Source organism: Dermacentor andersoni, chromosome 2 (genome assembly GCF_023375885.2).
Source record: "Dermacentor andersoni chromosome 2, qqDerAnde1_hic_scaffold, whole genome shotgun sequence".
Classification (NCBI taxonomy): domain Eukaryota; kingdom Metazoa; phylum Arthropoda; class Arachnida; order Ixodida; family Ixodidae; genus Dermacentor; species Dermacentor andersoni.
In genome coordinates, this window is record NC_092815.1 from 146990743 (window position 1) to 147017628 (window position 26886).

The following is a 26886-nucleotide window of genomic DNA, read 5'->3' on the forward strand; positions in this document are numbered from 1 at the left end:
GCGGTTCAGCGCTCGTACGTTCCAATTCTTTGCTGGTTGCCCGCCTAGCCGATGACGTAGACGTCGCTGACTATGGAAGGGTCAAGATACAAGTTCCCTTCGAGGTGGCATTGTCCACCGCAGTTTGTGGAAGCGGTAACGACCGTCAAGTTAAGGTTCATCAAGTTACTACAAGGTGGCTGTCATGGAGAGCCCATTACATGAAGCAAGGCGTCAATGTCGACAACTTCTGTGTGAACTGTGTCCACTCCAGATTCCCACTTGCCCTGCGGTTGCATCGTATACGGTAGCGAAGCTGCAACTTCAGAGGCAGAGTCCATCAAGGTGGGGCGACCATGTGCGGAGATCTAGAAACAGTTCCACCATTCCGATTGGCTGAATTAAGTTCATTAGCTTTCCGAGTCGGATGACCTAGAAATGACTGGTGCTTAAACAGCGCATGCTCACGCTGTGCGAGGGCTCCGGCGTGTGTGCGCTGAGACCTGTAGTGTGATTGGGCGTGTAAACTGCTACGAACTGGAGGTGCTCCTGTAGTCCTATTCATGGAGCCATCCTCGCCATCAAGCAGCTCTTGGCAATAAAGACGCACAACGGCTTGGACCCGCTTAGTCAGCTTACTGCAGCACGCCGGTATAACGCATGCCAGCTACAATGTTTTAGGCGCACTGCGAGCGTAGGCGAACGACCGCCAGACTCACGTGCGACTCGAAATCATGAACGCTCAACCAGGATCCCAACTGCACCAATGAATCACCGCGTGAACTGAGAAAAATTGACATAATAGTACAGCGAGTTGCTTTTCCAAGAATAGCAAGTCTAGCATCGGCACATTTCCTCTGGCCCGTTCTTTTCGGAAAATACCATTCAAGTACAGAGGCGACATTTTCGACAAGAACGTACAAACCCTCTAAACTCTAGAAAAAAAAACGATGGCAAAACCCTCCAGGCTGGCTTAGCGGCTGTGGTATTGCGCTGCTAAGGAGGAGGTCGCGGGATGGAATCCCGGCCGCATTTCAGTGGGCGTGAAATGCAAAACGCCCGTGTCATCTGCATTGGCGGCACGTTAAAAAATCCACTGGTGATCAAAATCATTCCAGAGTTCCTCGCTACGGCGTGCCTCATAATGAAATCGTGATTTTAGCATGTGAAACCCCAGAATTCAATTCAATTCAAAACAATGGCGAGCTTCAAGAACCAGCCCCCCGCCCTCCCCCCACTCCCCCGCAAATATTTGACAGCAATACAAATTGCTACGAACCACTTTAAGCACCTAGGAAGTGAAAGCGTCGTGACCTCATGATACATTTGGCGCTCCAATTCTGTTACCTCTTAGGCTGCTGCAAGGAGCGTAGCCAGAATACAAGTGCGCATCACTCCTTTCTAGACTGCATCAGCAACGTCACAATGCCTCGCGTTGTTGCAAGGTGACGTCAGCAAATGTCACTCTGCATAATGATGAGTCACAGTAATGCAAATGACGCCTTGGCGGCGTATGACAGCGAAATCAAGCTTCATATATATATATATATATATATATATATATATATATATATATATATATATATATATATATGTAGTCATATCATAAGAAGCCAACAAACGCTGACTGCAAGGACAACATAGGGGAAATTAGTTGTGCTTAATAAATGAAACAAAGAAACGATAAATTAATGGAAATTAAAGTGGATAAAACAACAACTTGCCGCAGGTGGGAACGGAACCCACAACCTTCTCATTTCGCGTGCGATGCTCTACCAATTGAGCTACCGCGACGCTGTTTTCCCATCCACTTTCTTGGGTAGGGTATTCATGTGTCCTAGTAGAATCCTGGGAGGCTTCTTATGATATGACTAATAAAAATCGGGCCCCTCGGTTAACCCCCCTTATTCTCATTTATGCATATATATATATATATATATATATATATATATATATATATATATATATATATATATATATATATATATTGTAGTTTCGCCATATGGGTGAAGCAATGAGTGCGATAGCAACATGTCGAATATTGTACGAAGTGTAAGACTCGCAGCTGTAGTTGCAATATGAGTTGAAGTAAACGCGAGCTGCCTAAAAAAAAACGAGCTGTTGGGCTAAGGACCCTCTGTTTCAACCCTATCAGCGGCCAATTTCATTTATGTTTATTAATGAAGGAGATCGTCCATCTGAGCGACTTGACCACCACATTTCTATCGGGTATTTCCAAAAATCTTTCATAAGCTAGTCCCGCATTTAGTGCTCAACCGCGCCAATAACACTGCAACACTTTCAAATTTGAGCTCGGTTATTCTTTCGCGCTTTTAATATGCAATTATGAGAAGATTTAAAATAAAAGCTATGTGCTGTTGGTGTTTTGTTTCGTGACATTTGATTGTGGGCTGTCATTCTGAAAATTATGAGGAATTTTTCCGAGATTATAAGATCCGGTATGAGCAACTTTTCTAATAGAATTGGATTGGAAAAACTTTAATAGAATAGTGCGGCAATATAATACGAATGTACGACATGTCATAAAGCATACATATATCTAAATATATACGGAACCTCAGGGCGACAACGGCGGTAAAAATTCACTTGGAGTGGCCATGTAAGTACAATCGCAATAATATGTTGCGTGTGTTGCAACTTCCGTACTTTCTGACATGCCGTACTTCTACGCACTAGAATTGTCGTAATTTTTCTTACAATTAAAAAGTCCTGCAAGTACTCTGCTGCTGTCGAAATCGTGAGATTTTCATATGCTGCCAAACAAATCAATCTTTGAATCACAATTTAAGGTAAATCTGGATGTTTCTTTAATGTGAAGGTTAATAAGTTAACATTTCTTATTATCGTTATATGAAGGCAAGTACCGATTGAATGGAACTAAAAATTATGCTCGGTAACACTGATGGTCAGAAAAAATTTCGGCAGACACTTGGGACTGCTTATGTGCGAGAATGCGAAAGCGTTATACCCTTTGTGGACCTCGGAACTTCACGAACGCCCTCATTTTCTCATTTTATTCATGACGTAGGGCCACCTGCTCCCCATTTGCTGCGCAGTCAAGTACCACTAGCCAGCACCTTTAGTTAACCAGAACTATGGAGCCGCCGTTGTGTCGCGGTAGCGTGGTCGTCTCGCACCCTGGAGGCCCGGGTTCAGTTGCCGCGCAGATCGAAATTATGCCGAATTTCCATTCCAATGTTGCTGTTTTACTTTGCGTACAGGAACCTCCCTCAGAAATCTGACGTCAGTCTGAGCATTTTTGACGTGTTTTTACTCTTGCGCCGTCGGCCATTTTTGGTGCCATCTTTTGGTCACGCCGGCACCGATGGATTTTCGCGTAATGGGGCGTATAATGCCTTCTCAGTAAAATAAGATTGCCATGGGACGACACGGTTAGATGGACTTCTTCTCGCTATAGCAAAGCGTCTTATAAATCCTATATAACAATAGGTTCCTTAAGCAGATCTTATTGCTTTTGATATGCGCAATGTGTCACCTAGACTCGAAGGCGACTCGATCGTACGTCCTGTAATGTGCCCATTTAGGCAACGGTACTGAGCTCACTGTTTTGTTCCCGATTTCAGTGTCCTCCTTGGCGGGCAACGTTGTGAGTTTTTTGTTGGCCGGTGCTGTCACTGCATCGGGATCACTGATGCGGGAGCTGCTGCTGGTAGCCGCCAACCCGGACACGGTGCAGGCGCGCATACAGAGTGAAATCGACACGGTCGTGGGCAGCGAACGCCAACCGGCTTGGGAAGACAGGGTCTCGACACCCTACACGATGGCCTTTATCTGGGAGGCACATCGGCGATACACCATGATGCCACTCGGAGTGCCCAGGCGGTGAGGTGCCATTCCAAAATAGGATGCATGATACGGGTCCTTGCCCACGTTGCAGATAGCAACAATATGGGGAACGGAGGGGTTGGATGCTTGTTAGTCACACTCATACGAATTGACAGATAAAAGAGAGAGAGCGAGAAATAAAAGAGGGGAATGACAGGGAGGTAATGGACGCAGCTTAAACGTAGTGGTGGTTAGTTTTATGCTTAATTTAAATGCACAAATACTAAGTTACAGGCAAATGAAAGTGGTCTAAAAGACAATTAACCGCCTTTGGGGAGCAAATCCACATCTCCGCATTACGCCTCTACGGTGCAGTACCCATCTCGGAGCCCACTTTCTTGCTTGTTTGTTTAGAGGATTAACACTCGGAGCGCTGACCAGCGTCGCTCACAGTTATAGCGGTAGACGTGGTGCACCGTTTGAGCGGCAGATAAAGCATTGGGTGTCGCGTACTGCGCCACACCCAATGGTTTTTTAGCATGATCGTCTGCCACTTCGTATGAATACGTGGCGCTTAATAGAGAAATGCTGCGGTATAAGTCACTGAAGTGTCACGTTCCTGTGACGCAGGATTAACACTACAGGACGGATCGCCTAATCAGACCACGGGTCAGAACGGCGCAGCTCTGCGCCACAAAATTACGCCGCACACGTGGACGCCACAGGCGGTCTGGTAATGGTGCCAATCGTTGCAGCACAGATGACATTCTAATGAGTGCTTCATCGATACCTCTCGTCATGCCCATCGAGTCTTGTCAGCCATGAATTTTGTAGATAGCACGGATTAGCTACTGCTGAACAAGAGTTCCTCTAATGCAACCTTGACAGATAGGGTAAGGTGAGTCGTTCACACGATTCTTGAAGCTGTTTCTATTGGTTAGGTTATCCTAGCAGCCGAATTGTTTTATTCAGACAAATATTTGAAGTAACATTGTGGGCAGTCTAAATGTTTGTGTTTACTCGTGGATTAATTCTCTATAAACGCACGTAAAACAATTTGTATATGTAAGAAGTGCTTGTAATTTATGAAGAGGCAGCGATCTTGTCAGGCTGTTCATCTCAATTGCTTTATTGGCTACTGCTTGTACGTTTTGTTCAGGGAGAGTAAGTTCAATTCAACTAAGAGATATTTCAGAATTCGATACGCTGAGTTAATTAGCTTATGCGAAGATTTCATTGATGTTGGTGAGGGACGCTGCTGCTTAGCCATAATTTCAAGTAGACACCTCAAGACCAAGATGAACATTTCCGCTAGGAACTGCCTGACTTAACCCGAACTTCTTGTACTTGGTCATGTACATGACACACATGACGACGAAGGAATGATGAAACTGTAACGAACACGACGGCATCAAGATGACGGCATGATGACAACGCTACTACGACGACGAAATGACGATAAGAACATTACAAAAACGACATGAAGACACTAGAATCGCTACGACGAAATGACGATGATGGAGACACCACAACGGCATGACCACGACTGCATAACGACCATGCGATGACAACAATTGACTAACGAGGTCACTTTGACCGCTAGTTCGTGACAACCAGGACATGGCGACGCTTGTGTGGAGACGACTGCATGTGGACTATGGGATGACGACCTTGAAGTGACAATGATCAGATGACAATGATGGTGCAGCAACTATGGCTTGACGACTACAGGATGACGACGCAGGACTAATGACGATGGGGCAGCGACGACGGCGTGACAACTTGATGAGAGTTACGGAATTATGCTAACGGGATGATGACGATGGTGTAACGAACAGTATGAGAGAGCTGGACTAAAGGCGGTGGCATAACGACAGTGGTATGATGGCGAATTTATCACGACGATGGCTCGACGGCAAAGGAAAAAGGACAATGGGATGAAGAAAGTGAAATCACTACGACAAAATGACGATGATGGTAGGAACACGACAGCACGACCACGACTCGGCGTGCCCGGGTCGCCGTCATATGGCGCTTGTTCGCTCTATGTCCGGTACCGTCCAACTAGGCGGTCTTAAAGAGCACTGTTTGCGCTGTTCGTTTGAGCTATGTTCGTAACCTCGGGCTACGCTAATTCGAACTACATGTACTGTTTGTTTGCACTATGTCCGGCACCGGCCAAACCTTCCGCCTTAATTAGCACTATATTTGATGTTTTATTGCACTGTGTCCGCTTGCGATCAGTGGTGCAAGACTGTACGTAGCAAGTATGACCAGTATGAAGACGACGGCGTGACAACGACTTTACTTTCGGTATGAATCACGCATGCGGCGAGAGCTATTGTGCAACACAACAGCAAGCGACAGCAGGGGGAAAGTACATGGTAGAGGCAATGAGAGCTTCGTCGTAAGAGAGCGTTATTGCTAGGCCCTAGGAGACGCCGGCTAGTGACGTGATTGATAATACTTCACAGGTAAAAGACTATCAAGCGAGCGTCTTTGTCAAGGCGTGAATTCGGTCGCTTCGAGTCACCCAGAGGGTGAGGCGCAAGTGGTCACGTCACTCATGGGCATCTACTATGGGCGTCACGATAATAACCTTGCAATCGCTGTCGATACATCGCCCATCGGACAAATTTTCACATTTTTGCGGAAATCAGAATGTGCTTTAGAGTGATATAAGGGAGCAGTATGTTAGGCGGTTGAAAAAGGTGATATAGTTAGAAATCAGCATAATAAACCCAGTAAGACTGCATGCTACAACACTCTAGTGTGAAACAGGTACTAACGTTGTTGATGAGCATTTTGGCAAACCAAGACAAACTACGAGAGCCCGAGCTTGGATAGCCAGTAGAGCAAGATGATTTCTTCTTCTAGTGTTGCTCACTATTGGCAAGCTGTATTTCAAAATGCCAGGAAGAGGGCCCTGTACAATTTCAACGCTGCACGCCCCAACATTCCCGAAGCCTGTCCACCGCGAATCTTGAAAAGCTGGGAGGTTGCTGTCAGGTGCTGTTTCAGCTAAGTCAGTAGCGGACTCCACGAGAGATATCTCTCAATGATTAGGCCCGTAAATCTGTGGGGACTATTGCAATCCCCCGGCACCGACCAATACAAAAACACATTGCCTTGGAAGCGCTGAGAGCGCACGTTAGGCAATTTCACTGATACCGTTCCCATCATCTAGGAACACTACCGTGAGAAAGGCTGCAGACATCCTTTTGTCTTACGATTTTGGATTATTGCACCTGCCATCCATCAGGCTGCACCCTCGCAACTAAGCCATGAATTCCTCCGCGCTGTTTTCCTGGACCTGCAGTTCACTTCACGGTACCAGGAATCAGAAAAAAACCTGAGTTGTGATAACTATCTATACTTATTTCGCGCAATACATACGCCGACTACGTACATATTAATACTGACGGATTAGCAACTCTCCAGCGTTCCTCTGGAGCCGTGGTTTTTCCAATCAGAGCCACCATTATCAATTTCAACACGTAACCAACGACATCGATGGTTGTCTAACTTGCAGCTCTTCGCGCAGCACTTCGTCTTGTCAGCCGAGAACGACCTCGAAGATGGTCAATATTCAGTGACTCGATGGCAGCACTGCAATCTTTGCTATCAGCATTGCGACGCGGACCACACAAACGACCCGTATTTTAAATTAGAGAACTATGCATAGCTCGGCTGAGGAAGGGCACAACGTTATATTTCAGTGGTTTCCAAGTCACTGTGGCTTCATAGATAACGAACACACCGATAACGCTGCTTTATCGGCTCTTCCCGGCGGCATAGAGAAGTCGATACCGTTATCAAGCACAGAAGTTGATAGAAATCTTCTAATCCTCAGACAGGATATGATAGTGTTCTTCTGGAACACCCTAAGTTTACAAGGCAAGCGGCTGCACCACCTAGTCTCTTCACTCCGTCTCCGCATCACAGCCTGACTCTGCCGGCGCGAGGCTACCATACTTTGTCGAATATGGCTAGGAGTGGCTTTTACGAAGTCTTTTGCTTTCCGAATCGAATGGGCCGACGACGGCTCGTGCAACGCAAGGAGGCTCGTGTGATGGAAGGAGATCAGCAAGGAGACTCTTCAAGACGTTCTCTGTGGCTGTCGTTGCTGCAATATACAGAGACGATTGATAGGAATCGCGATAGCTCGCTTTGATCTAGGAGCTTTAACATAAAAAAAAAGAAAACGTTTTAGAATGCCGACATCAGAAGCTATCGCAGCGGAGGGCGACGAGGGCACTGTTGCATTTTCTAAGGACAACAGACTTGAACAAGTGGCTGTAGCCGGACCGATGTTTATAATGCTAGAATTGTTACTATGACCTGCGGATATAGTATACGGTGATAGTGACCGACCGTGATTGGGTATCTGTGTCTCCTCTTTCTCTGTTTCTATCCCTTTACCTCCCCGTCCAATCTCTCCCCAACGTAGGGTAGCAAACCAAATCTTCCCCTCTGGTTAACCTCCCTGCATTTCCCCTTTCTTATGTCTCTCTCTTTTTTGGTACTAAAATTCGAAAACCACCCCCACCTGATCGGAAGTTGGTGTGTACGTGGTGAACAGAGATAAAGTGCGCCCTGCGTTTTGTTTAGTTAACATTTAAGATAACTTGAAATGCATTTGTGAACTTTTAAATTCGTAATACGATCAGTTCTTTTTTCTGTTTCATGCAACTAGTGGAACGGCAGCGTTTGGTGGCGTCCATCATTGCATGCGGCGTGTACAATTAATTGCTTTTGTTCACGTTTGAGCCTCGTAACATTTTGAATAGTGTTTTACTGTTTTGGGAAGTATTCAACAATCTAGGTGGTACTCGCCATGCTATACAGCCCCAAAACACAGGCTTCCGCGCAGCTCTAGCATTCAGTCACGCCCACATCACTGGCGTCTTCAATAGCTCAACCAAACATAATCCCAGAGGGATGAAGTACCGTCCTGATGCTTGCTACGGTTGAGACAAGATATCCTAGAAGTAAATTTTCAGGCGAGAAACATACAGGATGTACTTTGGTGATGTCCCAGTCGTATACTTGCGTTTCAGCGAAGATATCTTGCATGTGATAGATGCTGGTGCTGCAGGATTCTATAGGGCCCGACATTGTGCGACGGTAGCTTTTAGAGCTAGAGCAGGACGAGAGAGCGCGGATCGAAGTACACACTCGTATATCGTCTGTCACAAAGGAATGTTTGTGGGACAAGTGGTAAAGAGAGCCAATCGCGGGCAACTGTGCGTGCGATGACAACACGCGTGACAGAGCCATGAGCGCATGAAGTGGTTGACGCCGGATTAGACAGAAACATATTGTTGAAGGCGAACAGCGGGCCACGGCCAAGTAGAATATGAATGGACGAGTGAGTGAGTGAGTGAGTGAGTGAGTGAGTGAGTGAGTGAGTGAGTGAGTGAGTGAGTGAGTGAGTGAGTGAGTGAGTGAGTGAGTGAGTGAGTGAGTGCAACTTTATTGGCGTTCAATGCAGACGCGAAGGTTGCCCTGCGCCACCAGGCTACTCACATATGGGAGCCGGTAGGTCTAGCCTACCGGCCCTGTCGCGGGCACGCTGGACGGCGATGATTTGGTCTTGAAGGCTTGTGCTACGTAGAAGCGCATCCCACTCGGTCTTGCTGTGAGTGGGGCCGAGCGACCCGCACTCCCAGGACATATCTGCTAACCTAGCGGTCTCCCCGCAGGCGATGCAGGCGGCGTCACGGAATTTGTGTGTATAGATTTGATATAACTATGGTAATGACGGATACGAATGGGTTTGGAGTAAGCGCAGTGATACTGCCTGTCCTGTGTATAGTTTTGAGTGTGGGGTGGGAAAACCCTCTTGCCGATGTAGTAATATTTGGTCATCTCGTTGTGTGTGGTTGCAGTATCCTTATGTCCTCCGTCGCGGCGCTGGAGTTGTCGCCCATTCGCAGAGCAGCGCGGTCGGTGAGCGCGCGCCCTGCTGCGTGGGCCAACTCGTTCGGGTTCAGGGCGACGCTCTTTACCCAGCCGACGTGGGCGGGGTACCAGTAAATGGTGTGAGGACCGATCCCATCGAGTATCTGCTAGTTTCATGACGGCATAAAGTGTAGACGAAGGTGGAAAATGGCGGAGCATTATCCCGATCACTCTGATCAACGGAAACATAGATGGAGACCATCAGAATCAGAATCGGTTTTTATTGAGATGATTAAAAAGATTACGAGCTGGTAATATACAGAAGCAGGTCCCGAAATCAAAGCCTGCAATGGGACCTGCTTTGAAAAGTAAACGTAATAAAACAAAAACACAGCAGTTTCAACAAATCGTTAACTTGGAACAATTACAGGTTTTAGTATGAACAGCATGATTGAAGAATTACATGTGCATAAATGTCATGAAAAAAGCACTGTAACATAATCTCGTTGACAACTAATAAATAACAGCGTAGGTGACGTGACGAGCACAGTATGATTTGCAACTCGAATGTATATGTGAGGCAGAAACAGAGACCTAATGGTATGGCAATGAAAATGAAATGAAGGCACCCTGAAAGAATGGTCGTCACACTCACACAATGCCGGTCATTGTGTGAGTGTGACATTAGGTAAGGCTGTTAATCTGCGGGTGATATGAAGTGGCCAACTTTTTATGAGCAGCCCACGAGTGAAGGTCAAACCACGCAAGACAAAAAAACTACGACCACAGCCTGTGAGTAGCTGATGCGGCGCCGTATGCTGAAGGATGATGTCATAAAGCAGGCAATCAGCGACGTCACTGACGCAGCTAGTCGGCATTGCTCTAGTGATGACATGTCGTATGGTCTAGTACGTTGCGACCGCAACTCATTTTTCCCCACAGTGGATGGTGGGACGAGGCCCAGCCAGTCCAGCTCCACGCAATAACACGGCTTGCTAGGGACTTCGAGTGGCTGAAGCGAAAAAGCAGAAATCTCTCAGCCATGAAAACAGGTTTATATTATTGCGCCGCGTATGTCTCATACTAAAGCAGCGTCGGCACTGCCAGATATGAATTACGGGCGGTACATGCCTGGGTTGGCTTGAAAACTATCAAAACATCTTTGTTTGACAGGAAATAGTTTCAGAGAGCATATTTTGTTGCAGCGATAGGCAATGAATCAATTCTCAATGCAGAAACCAAATCCACGATCGCATTGATAAGCCAATATATATACTTCGGGGGGGAGGGCGGTCAGACCACACATGTCGCCTTTATTTGCATTCTAGCGTACCTTCGCTACGGCGGTCATTCATCTTCCCGAGCATAGGTCTCAACATGGATTGAAAGATGGTTTTAAAATGTCTATTCCTGCGTAACCGATACGGGGCTGTACACCTTAGATGCTAGACAGGGCATTGCACTGAAAAAAAGTTGTACCTAAAAACCACAAGTGTTCCGAACTCGGGTTCCTCAGACCGTCTTTTCACCAGTTCTGCTGGCGTCTTCTCATGGACATGCTGCTTGCGTTCCTGTATAAAGCGGTCGTGCACCTTATGTGGTAAAAAAGGGAGAGTTTCGCTCACCACCACCACCACTTGGTATTGATCTCCTTCCGCCGCGGTAATGTGTTGCTGGTAGCGCTGCTTGCTAAATACTCATGCTACAACACTCTAGTGTGAAACTGGTACTAACGTTGTTGATGAGCATTTTGGCAAACCAAGACAAACTACGAGAGCCCGAGATCGAATAGCCAGTAGAGCAAGATGATTTCTCCTTCTAGTGTTTCTCACTATCGGCAACCACTTCAGCGTAACTTCCGCCTAACTACCGTGCTTCTGAATCTGTGTGGGGACTGCAGCAAGCGTGACGTAGACTCGGACTGCGACACGGATTTGTGAGGCAGCGGGTGATCGCAGGCTGGATTGCAGCGTTCTTCTCCAGGAGGCTACTCTTCGCTGTCTTAGATATTAGCTAGTAAAGCGTTAAGTCGCCATAATTATCACGGCCGTGCATGGGTCACTGCTGTCGTTATCCTGTCAGTGTCATCATGATGCGACCATCATAATCACTATCATCATGCAGTAGCCATCGCACATTACTGGGAGAGCTTGGACTGAAATAAGGGCAACGGTGGAGAAGGGGGCGCAGACATTGCAGTAACGTATGTAGCTGTAAATGAAACAGAGCTGTAGAAATTGTTGAAATCCAATTTTATCTTTCCATGACTACTGTTCGTCCTATTTATGCCTTAGCCAAATATGTGATCCTCAGTTCTTTCTTGAAACGCGTATTCAAGCGGTAGTCTTAGACTCTTGGGAATACCAAGTGATTCAAGTAATGCTGCCTGCGTTCTAATGGCGTAGTCTTATTTCCTATCTCGGCTGAGAGCCTAAGTGTTGCAGTGATGGAGTTGGAGCGAATGACTAACGCACTATATCGTGGACTTGCTTAATCACTCTCGATCAGTCATTTGAAATTGACATGAACTGATTGGAGCGAATCTCACATTTAAGAACCGTGCAGCAATTTCAGATGACATTGTTTGTCACTTTGATTTCTGCTTTCAATTCTTTAACTATGGTATAGCATGTACCGACTCGATGAATACGCAGTGCTTTTCATCCTGCTTGGCTAAGCCGTACCGTGCGCCTCATATTTATTCATACGTTTTTTTTACTTTACCGATTAACATAAAAGGGATATTTATATCGCAGTTTGAATCTCGGAGCGTTATGTCACTAGACTTAAAAGTGTGAGCTAATGAGAGGTCACAAGAAAGAAAGCTGTTTGGATTCATTGCCCTACTTTACAAAAGCAAATGAGTGCAACTAAAAATAGCTCCTAAGTGGACATCTTCTGGCAGATTGAAACGTTTGAACCAACCCGTGGCAACCATAGTTTCGAAGCGTTTGTGCTGCCAGGTGCAACTAAAACACGTGACGTCATCAACCACACATTCTCAACAATAGTCTTCGCGAGCTCCCACCGGTAGTAGCGCTTTTACGGTGCGCAAAACTGCTGTAGTAGCGCCATCAAAATAGCCGTAAGGTTAAAGATGCATGATTCAACGCGACCTTTCAGACCGTCTGAAAAAATAAGCTCACGCGTTGTGTGACATAGCGAAAGCATCTTATTAGTCTCTCGGAACCAAGTTTAGCGGCCCCTTGTGTGTACGACCGAATTATTTAGAATACTGCTCCAAAATATTACCACTAGCAGTGTATAGGCTCTTACACATTTATCAGACAGACAGGTAGTGATAACATGATGACAAGGGCCGCAAGCTCCTGCCAGACAACATGACATGCACCATTTCTATTAAATAAGTAAGTCATGGTGGCAGCTCTACACGCTGTCGGCTACTTCGCATCAGCAATTTTCCGAAAAGACAATGAATCATAAGCTACCAGAAATATACAAATATACATATGTGCATATTGGACATATTATCGACAAAGACGCAGCGTTAACAACCTGCATATGGAATACCCAGGTATGTTTGCACAAAGTGTTAGCGAACTCCGCCGGATATTTAGTTAACAACAAAGTGCTCCCTCTCAACTTCATAATTTGTGATGCCAACTATCCTAAATGAATAACAAACGAATGAAAGTAACATACTTACCCTCACACTTGAAGAGCCTAAGCAATATGTTGTGACGCCCGAGTATATAGACCTTTCTTTTTTGTGTAAGTTGTTTACGAGGGACTTCTAGCATATGTCGTTTATTGCAACTTGTGTCTACAAATTTCGGATCTTGTGATACTGCTTTCAGGTGCGGAAACATTTTAATACCACATATAAGGATGTTTACTCTTTCAATTCCTATTCCTTTAAATTTAATCTTCTATGCACATATGTCATCAGTTTGATCGTTGACTGCGTTTTCCTCTCTCTGCCATGTATTTACTTCGGCTTGGCACCCGGCGCACTCAAGCTACCCTTTTAAATATTTATGTATGTGGTTTTTTCTTAATTTTGTTGTGTTAGACAAATAAAGGCAATATTAAAGAACACGTGATAACGCTTGCTTACTGCCAAGTTTCTCCTTGCAGAGCATGTCAAGATGTGGTCATCGGCGAATACTTCATTCCCCAAGACGCGACTGTGGTGGCCAACCTCTGGGCGGTGCACAACAATCCAGCAATATGGAACGACCCGGATAAGTTCGATCCAACGCGTTTGTTGAATTGTGACGGCTCAATCTCCGGGGATGAGCTCCAGAGGGTGATCCCCTTTTCGGTCGGTGAGTATTTGGTATTCTTCATTGAATAACTCCATTGTAATTATTCTACAACAAATCAACAAATGCTATGTGTTGTTTGGCGACGTGAGCTTTCTGGCTGTTGAAAATCTTATATTCGAACATGTGTGACAGTACGGGCTAGCTGCATTGGCAAGCTGCCACAGTATTTTCAATGCGGTAGTTTGCGTGAGGCAGCCTGGAATCCCCAGGAATAATTGCATGAACAGAGCCTGACCCCAATAGCTGTATTACTAAGGCACGTGCACATTACCATATTTCTTTTGCATAATATATCTAAGCAATATGTGGTTGTTCATTAGGTATAATAAATGCTTAAGCTTTACAAATCTCAGGTGTTAATTTACACGCGACGATTCGGATCATTCTTTCTGTGAAAACAAGCCTGCTTCTGCACTCGTAATTTTGAGAGCGGGGTGAGCCAAACAAAACGAAAACCACACAGCTGCATTTTGCTATAACCAGGCTATTGCTTACGGTAAATATTTAGCACTAGCTTCGTGATTACAGAGTCTTCGTTTGAGTAGCAGACACACTTTATCAGTCGAAAGATGTTATGGCTGCTAGTGAAGTGCGTGGCCAGCATCGCGAAATCAATGAATGAAGTGCAGCTTGTCATGACACTGAACTGAAAAAGAAGGACAAGGCCTTTTTTATATTGCCATAGACTCCCAAACTGGAATCTTCCTTTAAATGGTCTTGGAGTGGGCTTGTACGTTCTTCAACATTTCTCGATTCGAGCCCCTTCATTTCTGAACTATCTTATAGTGATGTGTCTTTTCTAGGAACTGTCTGTAATACATTGATGTGTCATTATAGATGCGCAATTCATACCACATACACATGCTTTGAATTTATTCATTTAGACGTGTCTTACCAACAGATGACCAGTCATACCTATGCGATGTCCAGATGGTTGCATTGCGTTCACAACTTATGGTGAATTGAGGATTGTGGTGTTGTGGTGTTCATAACCAATTTGTTCATCAAACACTAACGTTGCTATCGCACACACACACACACACACACACACACACACACACACACACACACACACACACACACACACACACACACACACACACACACACACACACACACACACACACACACACACACACACACACACACACACACACACACACACGCACACACACACACTCACACACACACACACGCACGCACGCACGCACGCACGCACGCACACGCACACACACACACACACACACACGCACACACGCACGTTTGTATGTGCGGCCCGAATTTTGAGAAGAAATACTTCGGCGGTGCAGTTCATGTTCTGCTTGACTGCATAAACGGCGTTTTGTTACAGAAGTAAGGCCAACTCAGCGCATTTTTACCGCGAGTTCGGTGGCTCTTTTCTCGAAAGTGATGTCATTTACAGCACCCTTTTAAAGTGAATGTAGCTTCCAGTCTTACCCGCTACATTTGTATTTGTAGCACGTGCCGTAGGGTAATCAGTTAAAATCTGGGTAATATACTTTATCACGAGTCTCCTATCCCTCCTGCAAAAACCGGCGTCTTCCAGGGCCTTCCAGTGGGAAACTCGCTCTTTTTTTGACATTGAATCACACGGAGGACGCTGGGTCTGGCGCGGAGTCACTGGGTCACCAGTGAGAACGCTGGATAAGAGCCGGGTCACACTGGACGAGAAGCCAGTTTCATTGCTATGAGGCTGGCGCACACTGGTTTGCGCTGCACACGCACTGGCTCTCGCTGCAGTTCGCTGGCTCGCACATGACACTGCCGCACTGGTTCCAGTAAGCAAGAAGCATAGACGCTGCTGAATATTAAATTGTTTGTACAATTTCATCGCTACATACCAGTTTCTTGTAATGATGAAAGCTATACCTTGGGGTCATGAAAGTTTGTTTCGTGTCGCAGCATCGAATAAAGGTGCGTGATCTGGCCTGTTTGCATATTTGACACGGAAGATCACTTTGATTTCTTGCATTTTCCCTTTCGACTGCACGGACAGCCACGCAAACACAGAGGACGCCTAGTTTTCTAGTAGTTTGTGTGTAACCGTTGACTGGGAGTTGTCGCCGTTGTCGCAGTGTTCTGGAGTCGACACGAAACCCAGAGGTCGTTCAGACGCGCTTGAGCGGACAAAGAGTTCGAAGCCTACCGCTGATCGATATTTTTGCCACTATTATTATATATTTTATCCGTGCGATAAGAAATCTGAGGTGAATCGTTCGCTTCCATTTTCCCTAGGGTCCTAAACATAATAGATAAAAGATTGTGAGGCACAAATATATACATTTTAGCATTCGCCGGGTACCTGCGCCGAGATCGGTTCCTTCGACTGAAGCTTAGGCCCGCCGAGTCCGTCTACACGCTATCGGCCCGTCTGAACTCAAGAATCAAGGCTAACAAGGATAAATCAATCTGTATTTTAGCTTTCGCATCGATGTTCTCAAATAAGTTATTTTTTCGAGCCTACTCTGTTAGCACAAGAAGCGATGAGCGCCGATATGACGCGTTATAAAGATACGTGTATGTGCTGTCTCAGAAGGCTGCCAGCAGTGGCCTACGTTATGTGACTAGATATGAACAAGGATATGTGACTAGACAGACGTGTCCATTGAAACGGATCGTTGAACTAAGAAAATGTTGCATATCCGTTGCGCGAACAACAAGAAATGGCTAACAAAATTGGCAGTAACAGCGCAAACAGCGTCCGGGTCGGCGATTCAAGGAGCTTTTTTGAAGTTAAAATGCCGATCGCCAACTAAAATCGGTGTTGTGGCAGTTCCAAGCATACTACTGAATACGGACAACAACGTTTTCCTTCCGATACAGGCGTGCATTTTAGTCGTGGGAAGATAACGCATCTACCATGTCTCTGTGAGACGTCTCTCTGTGAAACTAAAAATGCGCCAGCAACTTGACATGGCAAAGTATCCAAACTTTCCTATGTGCTGACGTGGTGTAGTGATAAAGTACTGGGCATGGAGTGTGTAGGTCAGACGATCGAACGGTGGGCCGAACACTTTTAACTTTCCTTTTCTCACTTTCTTATTGCACTAAAACGCTCCCTGGTGCTTTCTGTATTAGCAATATATATATCTACGGTGGCCAGGCACCGCGTATTTCACGCTCACTTTCCGCACTGGTGCCCAGTGCCTCGCAGTATGCCGCGCCTGCGCAGCGCCGCAGCATCCAGCGCGCGACATTGGGCCCATAATCCGACATGGCACTGGAGATTGGATACCGGGCTTTGCAATACGGATGCATTTCGGCTTCTCGTGCAAAGATTGTCTGCCCCTCTGAGTAATCCAGGTCAAGGACAAAAATAATTGTGCTATGGGCCACAAGCGATATTATATATATATATAGCGAATAGCCTGAATGAACGAACAAGTGACGTGCGTGTTCGCCCTCCCCTCTTTGGCGCACAGCCTCTGAACAGAGCTTCATTGTCTGTTGGCTTTGTGTGGAAATGATTACCAGTGTCGAGCCCCTTGGCTCCTCTTCTTCTATGGTTTATTCTTGCCGAGGGTATCGGGTCTGGCGGCCATCAAGTCATAAGGTGGCATGTCAGGGTTTATTGTCCACATGGCCTACTCGATTAAGATCACGTGTTACTTCACGCCATCGGGCAAAAAAGGGTGTTCCACATCCACCCACAGTGGCTCTGGGTAGCGCTAGCTGCACCGCTAGGGGCAGATCTAGTAGACATGAATACCGTAGTCATTAAACGGATAGACAACCATCGCTGTAGCACAATTCGCAGTGCAATGCAGGCGTAATACAGATGTTGTGGGTTCTCCTCCCACCGGCGACGGGTTACCTTATCGTGCACTTTTGTTTGCCTTTTCTTCGTTATTTTCTACTTGTGAATTTCAACTACGGCTACTTTCCCTGATGTTTTCCTTGGCTGCATTTCCCGTTGGCGAGAAAGAAGACAGCTGGCGTTCAGATACCTGCCCAACCATAGCTTAGTGAGCCAGAATATGGCTGCTTTAAGCTGGCATGACTGAGATTGGAATTAGAGGGCAGCAAATGGGATAAAATAGGGCTCAGTGAAGTTAGGAGGACAAAAGAAGCATATACAGTGCTAAAAAGCGAGCACGTCCTGTGCTACCGGGGCTTAGCGGAGAGACGAGAACTAGGAGTCAGATTCCTGATTGATAAGGATGTAGCTGATAACATACAGGAATTCTGAAGCATTAACGAGAGGGTGGCAGGTCTTGCTGTGAAACTTAATAAAAGGTACAAATTGAAGGTCGTACAAGTCTACGCCCTTGCATCCAGTCATGATGACCAGGAAGTCGAAAGCTTCTATGAAGACGTGGAATCGGCGATGGGTAAAGTCAAAAGAAAATCCACTATACAATGGGCGAGTTCAATGCCAGGGTAGCCAAGAAGCAGGCTATATGGCATAGGTTCTAGGAATAGAAGGGGCGAGTTATTAGTAGAGTTTCCAGAACAGAATAATATGCGGATAATGGATACCTTCTTCCGCAAGCGGGATAGCCGAAAGTGGACGTGGAGGAGCCCGAATAGCGAGACTAGAAATTATATAGACTTTATGCTCTGCGCTAACTCTGGCATCATACAAGATGTGGATGTGCTCGACAAGGTGCGCTGCGGTGCCCATAGGATGGTAAGAATTAGAATTAGCCTAGAGTTGAGGTGGGAACGGAAGAACCTGGTACATAAGAAGCCTATCAATGAGTTAGCGATAAGAAGGAAAATAGAGGAATTCCCGATCAAGCTACCTAACTGGTATTCGGCCTTAACTCCGCAAGAGAACACAGGTATTCGGCCTTAACTCCGCAAGAGAACCTTAATGTTGAAGCAATGAACGACAATTTCATGGGCATCATTAAGGAGTGTGCAATAGAAGTCGGTGGTAACTCCGTTAGACAGGATACCAGTAAGCTATCGCAGGAGACGAAAGATGTGAATAAGAAACAGCAATGCATGAAAGCCTCTAACCCTACGCCTAGAATAGAATTGGCAGAACTTTCGAAGTTAATGAACAAGCGTAAGACAGCTGACACAAGAAAGTATAATGTGGATAGAATTGAACATGCTCTCAGAAATGGAGGAAGCCTAAAAGCAGTGAAGAAGAAACTAGAAATGGGGAAGAATCAGATGTATGCTTTAAGAGAAAAAGCCGGCAATGTCATTACTAATATGGGTGAGCTAGTTCAAGTGGCTGAGGAGTTCTGTAGAGATTTATACAGTAAAAGTGGCAGCCACGACGATAATGGAAGACAGAATAGTGTGGAGGAATTTGAGAACCCAAAAGTAACGCCGGAAGAAGGAAAGAAAGCCTTGGGAGCTATGTAAAGGGGGAAGGCAGCTGGGAGGATCAGATAACAGCAGATTTGTTGAAAGATGATGAACAGCAGATTGTTCTAGAAACACTAGCCACCCTGTATACGCAATGCCCCATTTACCTCGAGCGTGCCGGAATCTTGGAAGAACGCCAACATAATCTTAATCCATAAGAAAGGGGATGCCAAAGACTTGACAATTTATAGACCGATCAGCTTACTGTCCGTTGCCTACAAAGTATTTACTAAGGTAATCGCAAATAGAATCAGGAACACCTTAGACTTCTCCCAACCAAAGCACCAGTCAGGATTTCGTAAAGGCTACTCAACAATAGACCATATTCACACTATCAATCAGGTGATATAGAAATGTGCGGAATATAACCAACCCTTATGTTGTAACGTTGGTGACGGCGAGCTGCCTGGCACGCTGGCAGACAGAAAGGGACATTGCGTCGGCGGTAAACTTAAAGAGAGTTTATTGCGTGAACTTGTGCCCTAAAGCACTGAGCCAGCGCAAGCGGTGGCGCCGTAATTATACATTTCGCGTCCATGATCGAAACGCGTCAAGCTACGCCCCTCGCGTCGAAATAAACGCCCGTGGCATTACCCTGCCCCCTCCCCCTCCCCCCCCCCCCCCCCCCCCCCCGTGAAAAAGCATCTCCCCGATGCTAAACAACACAAGAAACTTGTAAGCATGCAATCAAACACGGAAAACGAAAAAGAAAAGAAATGTACATTAGTCCGCAAGTGCTCAAAAAAACTTTTTGAAGCGCGCGACATGGACCAACTGAGGTCGCGCGCGACGCCGCTGTGACTGTGTGACTCCGTCAGGCACAACCTCGTAGACTAGCGGCCCAAGTCGTCGAGTTATCTTGCAGGGTCCGAAGTAACGGCGCAGGAGCGTCTAAGTCCGCGGTGACGAATCGGTGTCCACACCATAACGCGGTCACCAAGTGCATACTCTTGGTCTCGTCGTCGTAGGTTGTAGAGTCGGGCGTCGACATTTTGCTGCTCTTTAATACGCATTCGGCCGAGCTGGCGAGCTTCCTCGGCGCGTCGCAGGGCGGGGCGGATTCAATAGGGGCTCTCGAAAGGCAGGCGGCATCTGTTTGCTTTCGGCCTGACTTAAACAACATGGTGACGTCGAACTCCTGCAGTCCCAGGCTCCAACGAGCGAGGCGACCTAACGCGTCTTTCAGGTTAGTGAGCCAGCACAGAGCGTGATGGTCACTGACCACCTTGAAGTGCTACTCATAAAGATATCGCCGAAATTTTGTTACCGCCCAAACGACAGCAAAGCATTCTTTTTCGGTCTTCGAATAGTTCGATTCGGCTTTCGACAGGGATCTGCTGGCGTTGGCGATGGCTTGCTCGAGGCTGTTCTTCTTTTGAATCAACACAGCACCGAGTCCTATGGCCATTGCATCTGTGTGGATCTCGGTGTAAGTGCTCTCGTCGAAATGGCCGAGTACTGGGGTTACTGCCAGCGTCTTTGACGTTCGCGAAAGGCGTCGTCTTGGGGCTTCTTCCATGTGAACTGCGCGTCGGCTTTCGTAAGGCGAGTGAGAGGCTCTGCGATTCGAGAGAAATCTCGTACAAAACGCCTGTAACACGCACAGAGCCCCAAGAATCTACGGACAGCTTTCTTTTCACTGGGTGTCGGGAAACTTTCGACGGCTGCCGTCTTTTTGGGGGCCGAACGCAAGCCTTCGCGATTAACTACGCGGCCCAGGAACAAGAGCTCTTCGTACGAGAAACGACATTTCTCTGGTTTTAGAGTGAGTGCCGACGCCCTAATTGCCTCTAGCACGGTCTGCAGCCTGTTAAGGTGCCCGTCGAAGGTGGACGCGAAAACGACCACGTCGTTTTTGCGAGCCAGCGCAAGCGGTGGCCCCGTATTTATACATTTCGCATCCATGATCGAAACGCGTCAAGTGACGCCGTTCGCGTCGCAGCGACGCGAGCTGCGTCGCTCGCGTCCAAATAAACGCACGCAGCAATATATAGCTTTCATTGGTTACGAGAAAGCGTTTGATTTAGTCGAAACCTCAGCAGTCATGGAGGCATTACGGAATCAGGGTGCAGACGAGCCGTATGTAAAAATACTGAAATATATCTGCTAGCTGCTCTACAGCCACCGTAGTCCTCCATGAAGAAAGCCACAAAATCCCAATAAACAAAGGCGTCAGGAAGGGAGATACGATCTCTCCAGTGATATTTAAAGCGTGTTTACAGGAGGTATTCAGAGACCTGGATTGGGAAGAATTGCGGATATGAGTTAATGGAGAATACCTTAGTAACATGCGATTCGCTGATGATATTGTCTTGCGTACAACTCAGGGGACCAATTTCAATGCTGCTCGCTGACCTGGAGAGGCAAAGCAGAAGGGTGGGTCTAAAAATTAATATGCAGAAAACTAATGTTTAACAGTCTCGGAAGAGAACAGCAGTTTACGATAGGTAGCGAGGCACTGGAAGTGGTAAGGGAATACATCTACTTAGGGCAGGTAGTGACCACGGATCCGGATCATGAGACTGAAATAACCAGAAGAATAAGAATGGGCTGAGGTGCGTTTGGCAGGCATTCTCAAGTCATGAACAGCAGGTTGCCACTATCCCTCAAGAGGAAAGTGTATAACAGCTGTGTCTTACCAGTACTCACCTACGGGGCAGAAACCTGGAGGCTTACGAAAAGGGTTCTGCTGAAATTGAGGACGACGCAACGAGCCATGGAAAGAAGAATGATAGGTGTAACGTTAAGGGATAAGAAAAGAGCAGATTGGGTGCGGGAACAAACGCGGGTAAATGACATCTTAGTTGAAATCAAGAAAAAGAAATGGGCATGGGCCGGACATGTAATGAGGAGGGAAGATAACCGATGGTCATTAAGGGTTACGGACTGGAATCCAAGGGAAGGAAAGCGTAGTAGGGGGCGGCAGAAAGTTAGGAGGGCTGATGAGATTAACAAGTTTGCAGGGACAACATGGCCACAATTAGCACATGACCGTGGTAGTTGGAGAAGTATGGGAGAGGTCTGCCCTGCAGTGGGCGTATCCAGGCCGCTGCTGCTGATGATGATCAGTGACATGATGTCGTGACGGAGTCATGAGACATCAAGCCGAGCTATTAAAAGAAAAGCAATGTAGCTATTGAAACGAAGCATGATCGCAGGGCTCACTTGCAGAATTTTTCACCGATGAAGGGACATTGTAGTTTCATGCGAATTTTACAGTTCGCTCGTAATTATAGTGACTTGGTGCTGCGTATTGGTACGGGCTGAACATGGCAATGCAATAGGAAGGAAAATATGTTTGACTGGAAGGGAAGTGAACAAAAAAGGGAAGCTACAGAAACTAGAAGCTGATGAGTGCTGTAGATTAGGTATAGTGATTAAACAGGTATGAATTTCTCGTAACAATAGATGAAGGTTTTGCTTACAAGAAAAATCTCATTTCGATGGCAAGCGGTTTATCTTGAACACTAGTTGCACCTCGCTGTATCATGTTTCGCCCATCGTCAGGTATACTTCACACTATTTTCTTGGAAATAAATATTATTACCAAATTCTAATACGAAAATTTGTTTATTTTGATTAATATGAGTACATTTCTGTAAAATGGTCTTTCAGACTACTGACGATTATTCGGAAAGCATCACTTTATATGAGCGTAAGAATTCACAATTTATGTTATAAAAGATATTGCAGAAATAAAAGCGTGTCTCCAATTTATTGCGTTGACATTTTATTGCCCCGATGCCTGTTTGGTTACTTTAGTGGCCCGGAAACCAACGCAATAAGTTCACAAAATTAATAGTATACTTTTTTCGTGCATCACTTTTTTTGGGGGGAAAGCGTTGAAATTTTCTATTCAAAGTGACAAATGCGCCAAATGTCAGAAAAATCTTAGATATAATACCAAGCTCCATAATTTGTGCCTACACAACCTCTCGTGCTTCCTGACCAGGTTCGGCTTGCATCGTGTCGGACCAGTTAAAGCTTCTTCTCCATCACCTACTTAACTAATACCCCAGTCAGACGAGCCTGCCAAAGGTCCTTTGAAGTTAAGGAGCATTGAGCTTTCAAAGGCACATTAGTTCAAGGGATATGTTTCGGTGCTACACAGTCTGCAGGTAGTCTCCGTTGAAGCTTTTAACATAAACCCCAACGTATCCTTAGCGCTGCCATCGCCTCGACAGTAATAAAAAAATATGGCCCAAATGCGTCTTACAATGAATTTGTCACAATCTTTCAGCAATAATTCTTTTTCCTAATACATAGAAACATCAAAACAATATGCACGCGTAGTAAAGACATTACTCTAGGAAATACGGATGTATTTATAGCAATGATGGCCACCATGTGTACCGCTTCGTACACCGCATGTTGGCGTGGATTATTCGTTGTTGCCTTTGCTTCAGCTGTTTCATTCCTTGTGGCTAGGCAGCGGTAGGTACGCGTAAACGCAGTAAAATAAAGAACTACAAAAGAAACGTGACGAGGGAAGAAGACGCGCAGAAAGAAAGCCCAGGAGACTGGGATGCCTAGCAGCCGCTAGCCAAACAACCAAATCGCACATGGTACCAGTGTTGTGTCGATGTTGCTGCTGATGACAGGCCGTGCCGGCGCTGCTGTACCGGCGCTTTCGTGATGAAGATTGCGGGTGTCCCGAAAGTGTTTAGTACTTTAGCAATATTATCCATTACTTATAAGCTTGTTCTGATGAGGTAAAAATTTAACTACCATATTTTTAGATATTCTTTTTTCTGCTGTCGGACGCTCTCGAGGCTCGAGGGTATTCCCTTGAGGTTTCGGAGGACGAACGCGCACTCCTTTGACTCGAAACTCCCTTCCAGTAGGGATCCTTTGCTGTGCCTCTGTGACAGCGCGCATTCTCCCTTGAAGTAAAGGATTTTTGGTTCAAATGACTTTGAAAGTGTCCTTGTGAATGGGCTGTAACTTAACTGAAGTCATTTGGCACTCGTGACCGTATGCAGCAAAGTACGAAATTTTGCTGTAAAGCCGCTAAACTAGCGGATGCGTTATGGAACTCTGGTTGTCACCTAATTATTCCCCGGCAGCAACATAAAAATATCTTCGGTCACGGAGTGGGCGACCGCACACGCAGCGCGCGCTCGACAAAGACAGACACTGTGTTACAGTGCATACACAATAGCCATGGCCAAATGCGGCAGTGCATTGTCAAGAAAATGGTCCATTAGTCATTACACGTGCGCCACTACAATGGAACAGGAATGCTGACAAAGCAACGCCGTACGCGCGCGTGTACGGGAAGCATTACTATCGCGAAGTGGGATATATTTACATGCCGTAACGTACCTGGGAAGTTGCTTCCTCCCTTGCAAAACTCATGCAATTAAGAACTTGCACAAACAATGTGACGCACATATCGTTAAAGATGCGTTAGAGTGCGTTACTTCTGCTTCGAAGTATAAACTTGTGACGGATGATTCTTTTATTCTTTCCAGGCAGAAGAATGTGCCCCGGAGAAATCTTCGCATCGGTTGAGATATACATGTACTTGACGAGCATCCTACAGAAATTCCGTGTGCTTCCTGCAAAAGGTCACGTGCTTGACGTGAACGTGAAAGACAGCGAGATTATGCAGCTTGGCCGCCACAAGGTGCGCTGCATCCCACGGATAAATACAGCGCCATGATGTCAGCAGTTCTCTAATACCTCGAACATCAGTGCTTGCAATCCTAACAAAGATGCGTGGGGACATTTAATGTCGTTTTCTTGGCCACGAATGTCTGGCAGTGTGCTCTGATTGTATGACTGTGTGCCATTCATCGCGTACACTAGGCCTCTCCATCACAATGTAATAGGACATTGTATGCTGAAGCCATATTGCGGGATTAGGTTACTGTGTCAAACGTAAACGCGTGTTCGATGAGCTTTTGAACAGCACAGAGAAACCTGCAAGAAGGAATTGACGAATAGCGGTCCTTTCGTACGCTGCCGGAAAAGGAGAGCCCCATACGGCCGTTGAGTGTCTTCATGTGGATGTGAAATAAAATTTATGTCTCGGGGCTCAACATTTTCTGAACTTATCTGCTGCAGTAGAAGCGCAAAAAGCAGGAGCTTTGCAATAGACGATACTTGGTAGAACAGATTTTGCAGGAGTACTGAGATTAGCATTGCGTTCAAGACAACAGACCTCGCTTATTTTGATTACGTAATCACGCTTAACTATTGCACGCAAGATAAATTTAAATGACAGGATAGTTTCATTGTAACCTGAACAGACATCAAATAAATCCTGTATGTGGCCATGGCACCACTTAGGAGAAAAGAATGAGCTCTTTAATGAGAAAACTCCCTAGGAGTTTGTTTTACCGTGGATGCCGTTATCAAATATTGGGAAAGAATAACACCTATATAGATTGCATCAAGGGTCAAGTGCAGCGAGGACACTTGGTCTGTGAATTTTGTAAGTCCAGTGTCGCTATCCGTGTCTCCAATGGCGCATGAACTAAGCGCTTTTTGTCGAGCAGACCACAAGCTGAACGTTGGTGAAACCTTACGCCTATACCTCAGCACCATGCCACCAACGATGTTATAATACTCGGGCGTTGTAACCGCCTTCCTACCGGTAGCTCGTGCTCACGTGGCCGCACTCATTCTTCACAAATGAAATTGAAGTTCTTTTCTAAACTAGGCAAACTGAGGCGAGGTCCACAATACTTTAAATCCGCGGAGAACACCACAAAACACCATAGATGTGCCAAATTATCAATAAACGCAATGTAGGTTAAGTGTGAACGGAGTGTAAACAGGTTGGGCTGTAATTGAGAGCTGCCTGCCTCAGTGCACACCTATGAACATTTCATAGAGATCATGTTGCAGTATGTGACTGGATGGATCGATGGATGGATGCTGTCAACGTTCCGCTTGAAACGGGGTGGTGAGTTGCGCCACCAAGCTGTTGTTGTTGTTGTTGTTGTTGTTGTTTTATTTCTATTCTTGCCATACAAATTATCAGACACTGACTGAACCCATAGCCAGAGGCTAGTGTGGGGTTCAGATACAAAAATACACGATGGCAATGACACAACACTTGTGTAAAATAGAAAGCCCAAAATCACGGCGAAAGACCAGAGTACACTATACAATGAGGAGAAAATAATACAATATGCATTTTACAGGAGAATGAATAAAGATCTGTAATGAACAACACTGTACAACAAACACAAACCGCGAACGACTGTCACATAGATCAAATAAGGCTCAAAAAGTATGTTCTTAATGCTTTATTAGTTTCGTGGGACTGTTTTATTTCTGGGGGTAAAGCATTCCAAACCTTGGCTCCTGAAAACTGCACCAATCTTTCACTGTAGATGTTATTATTCGGTGGCAGATTAAAGTTACTATGTGTGAGGTTTCTCGTGAGTCGAGAAGGAGAGCGAAACAGGGAGGCATTGAAAGGTTGGTTATATTTTACTATGTTGTTTACACACAGCGCTATCTTTAAAGACCGCAAAAGATCGAAAGGAAGGATATTTAATAACTGGAAAATTGGTTTACTTGGTTCAGTATACTTGCTTTGTGTTAT

At 45.9% G+C, this 26886-nt stretch overlaps 1 protein-coding gene across 1 annotated transcript; it reads left to right on the forward strand.

The window, feature by feature from the left end:
• Positions 1-3590: 3590 nt before the first annotated feature.
• On the forward strand, positions 3591-25358 carry LOC129387454 (cytochrome P450 1A4-like). The gene is made up of 3 exons (XM_055076373.1): positions 3591-3843; positions 13789-13979; positions 24800-25358. The coding sequence occupies exons 1-3, from the start codon at positions 3653-3655 to the stop codon at positions 24988-24990; spliced, it is 573 nt and encodes a 190-aa protein (XP_054932348.1). The 5' UTR covers positions 3591-3652; the 3' UTR covers positions 24991-25358.
• Positions 25359-26886: the final 1528 nt, after the last annotated feature.